This window comes from Phoxinus phoxinus (assembly GCF_949152265.1).
Source record: "Phoxinus phoxinus genome assembly, chromosome: 18".
Taxonomy (NCBI): domain Eukaryota; kingdom Metazoa; phylum Chordata; class Actinopteri; order Cypriniformes; family Leuciscidae; genus Phoxinus; species Phoxinus phoxinus.
This window is the reverse complement of record NC_136893.1, coordinates 26,478,559-26,481,242: the sequence shown is the minus strand read 5'-3', so window position 1 is coordinate 26,481,242 and position 2,684 is coordinate 26,478,559. Positions and strand designations below refer to the sequence as shown.

Here is a 2,684-nt window from a genome sequence, read left to right as displayed (position 1 = left end):
ATTTTCGTGTTTCTTTAGAAATAAACAATGGACAAACGGTGTCTTTAAACGCCTCAGATGTAAAGTTATTCGCTGTCAAAGTGACGCCAAAATGAATGGGAGTCAATGGAATGCTAACAGCAGGTGGGGGTCCGCTAGCCAATGGCGGCGCCCAGGTCGGCTTCAATGTTTTTCGGAACACTGCCCCCCTGCCCACACCACGCGACACCCGTGAGAAAAAATAACAACTAGATCGCTCGTGGCACACACGCGCACACACGCGCACACACGCGCACACACACACGCACACGCGCACACGCGCACACACGCGCACACACACACACACACACACACACACACACACACACACACACACACACACACACACACACACACACACTGCGGCTCCCAGATGTCTGTAGGGTTTTTTAATTCATGTTGTTTCTAGGCCAGCAGGTGTCGTTTTCATATGGAGGTGTGAATTATTTTTATCGCGACAACAGATATCAAACATCAAAAAGGGGGTCTTTCGAAAGAATGGGGGTGTTGGGGGAAGACGAATCTGAAGTCGCGTTTATAACTTAGCCATTTCAGTTACAAAACCATCTAGAGACGGCACACCCCGATCGCATTCTCTTGTCATACGAAAACATGGATTCATTGTTACAGTCAAAACGGTAAGAGTCTGTTTCTTTTCTTTTTTAAAAAAAAAAAGAAAAATATGTCTTTATACAAGGATTTGTTTAAAATAAAAAAAGTATTTATTTTTATCTATATGAAGCAGATGACTCTATAATGGGGTTGGAACTGGATCCGGAGATCGTCAAAATGCTCGATGATTACTGTGAGTATTACCCCACAAACTTGAATGTAAATGTTTTTATTTAAAATGTAGCGATGTGTGTTTTTCGATACTAACAATCTTTATTCGTCCGATCCAGACGATCGCATATTTCCAAACGGCGAAATACCAGGTGTGTTTTTGTTTTTCCCAGGATAAAATATATATTTTCCTACCTCATTTAGTTTTTTACAAAGAAAAAATGTTTTTACTTTCCAACAGTTAGCTTAGTTTTTTACAAAGAAAAAATGTTTTTACTTTCCTACAGATAGCTTAGTTGCAGAGAATCCCCCGCCGTGCGAGGAAACACCACAGGTAGCTGACGTCATCATGGAGATCGCTATGGCATGCGAGAGGCCTTCAACGCCATTGGCTTTCGTCTATGACGACGTCTCTCCATGGGGCACTCCTACGTCCGCTCACTGTGACAGTCGTACAGCGGCTGAGACGGTTGATGAGGCTGCATGTTCTGCTACTAGTGCCAGAGGAATAAAAAGACTTCGTGAAGTTTATGGGGAATACGACACGAATTGTGGAATACAATTTTCCTACCCTGACATAGGTAGGACTAAGGGGTTTTATATATTATTATTATTTTTTTTATTTTATTTTTTTATTTTCATTATTTATTTTTATTCTTTTTTTTTTCTGACGGATATTTAAATAATTTTTTCAGAACAAATTTCTCCGGAGCCTTGTACATCAACCACGGTGGACTATCCTAAAGCGTCAACTAGCGGGGCGTGCGAGAAACGAGCCAAATTCGACTCGGATCAGCATACGAGAGAGGAAGTGTGTTCTGAGCAGAGCGAAGCTGAGGGGGATAACGGTAAGATATAGACTACATATTTGTTTTAAACATATTTCTGAATAAATAATTAATATAATGATGGTTATTGTATCTCCTACAGAGCAAGACCACTCCGAAGGAGGTTTGGAAATTTTCCTCGAATCACAAGCAGATGTCCTCGATGCTGCCGTCTCTGAACGAGACTCATCATCCATCAGTAGCTGCAGTTCCGACCCTGGTGCATACTACAGACCCATTTACAGGGAAGCGGATGTAAACACACTGAATATCGAAACTCTCCGATCGGTTAATAGAAATTTTTTAAGGATTTTGGATATAGTTTCACAGCCTTTGACGTTTCAAGAGACAGAAGACTTGGTCTATGGTTCGATGCGTGAGGTAGTCGGGCTACTGCGTACTGTGATAGAACGCCAGAATCAGCTGGCTTCAGATGTGACAAGTGTGGCAGCTTTCCTTGAACAACGCCATGAGCAAATAGAAGCTGAACACGCACAACAACGTCACATACAACTATTGATTCAGCAGGAGCTTGAACAGGTGAGGGGCGACCAGCAGCTAAGCACCGTTGCTCTGAGTTTGTTCTCCGAAGGTTTTAAAGTAATCCAGAGACAATTGAGGGGGTAATGTTTATGATGTTTTTCATGAGAAGATGATGAAATTACTCTGATTACGAAGTTTTTTATTTTATTTTATTTTATTAATTTTAACTTTTGTTTTTCGTTCTTACACATTACAAATATGGGATTGTATTAATGGGGTGTCATTGTTGAGAGTTGTATTGTAATGCACGTTTTATTGCCATCTGTACATTTTAATTTGTCAATATTGTGTTGTGAAATCTGGTAGTAGGACTGCTACGAATGCCTTGTGTGATTTTTTAAAATAAATAAAAACACCTCAAAATGTTATCCAAAAGAGCTAGAGTTGATTCTGACGATGACAGATTAAGACAGACCTCAAATAATGTCCAATTACGTCGCTTAATAAATGACCAATTACGGCTGTTAAACACAAACGAGTTATCCACTACAGATAGATTACAAAATATTATAG

General features: G+C 40.3%; 1 protein-coding gene across 1 annotated transcript; it reads left to right on the top strand.

The window, feature by feature from the left end:
- Nucleotides 1–766: 766 nt before the first annotated feature.
- Nucleotides 767–2,388, top strand: LOC306985690 (uncharacterized protein). Its single transcript, XM_079588234.1, has 5 exons — nt 767–823; nt 921–953; nt 1,089–1,382; nt 1,497–1,649; nt 1,732–2,388. Exons 1-5 carry the CDS (start codon nt 775–777, stop codon nt 2,253–2,255), a joined length of 1,053 nt encoding a protein of 350 aa, XP_079444360.1. The 5' UTR covers nt 767–774; the 3' UTR covers nt 2,256–2,388.
- Nucleotides 2,389–2,684: the final 296 nt, after the last annotated feature.

Coding starts and splice junctions, on each gene's coding strand:
- LOC306985690 (XM_079588234.1), top strand. CDS start 775: ATGGGGTTGGAACTGGATCCGGAGATCGTCAAAATGCTCGATGATTAC. Junction 824..920: donor CAAAATGCTCGATGATTACT/GTGAGTATTACC, acceptor CGTCCGATCCAG/ACGATCGCATATTTCCAAAC. Junction 1,383..1,496: donor ATTTTCCTACCCTGACATAG/GTAGGACTAAGG, acceptor TAATTTTTTCAG/AACAAATTTCTCCGGAGCCT.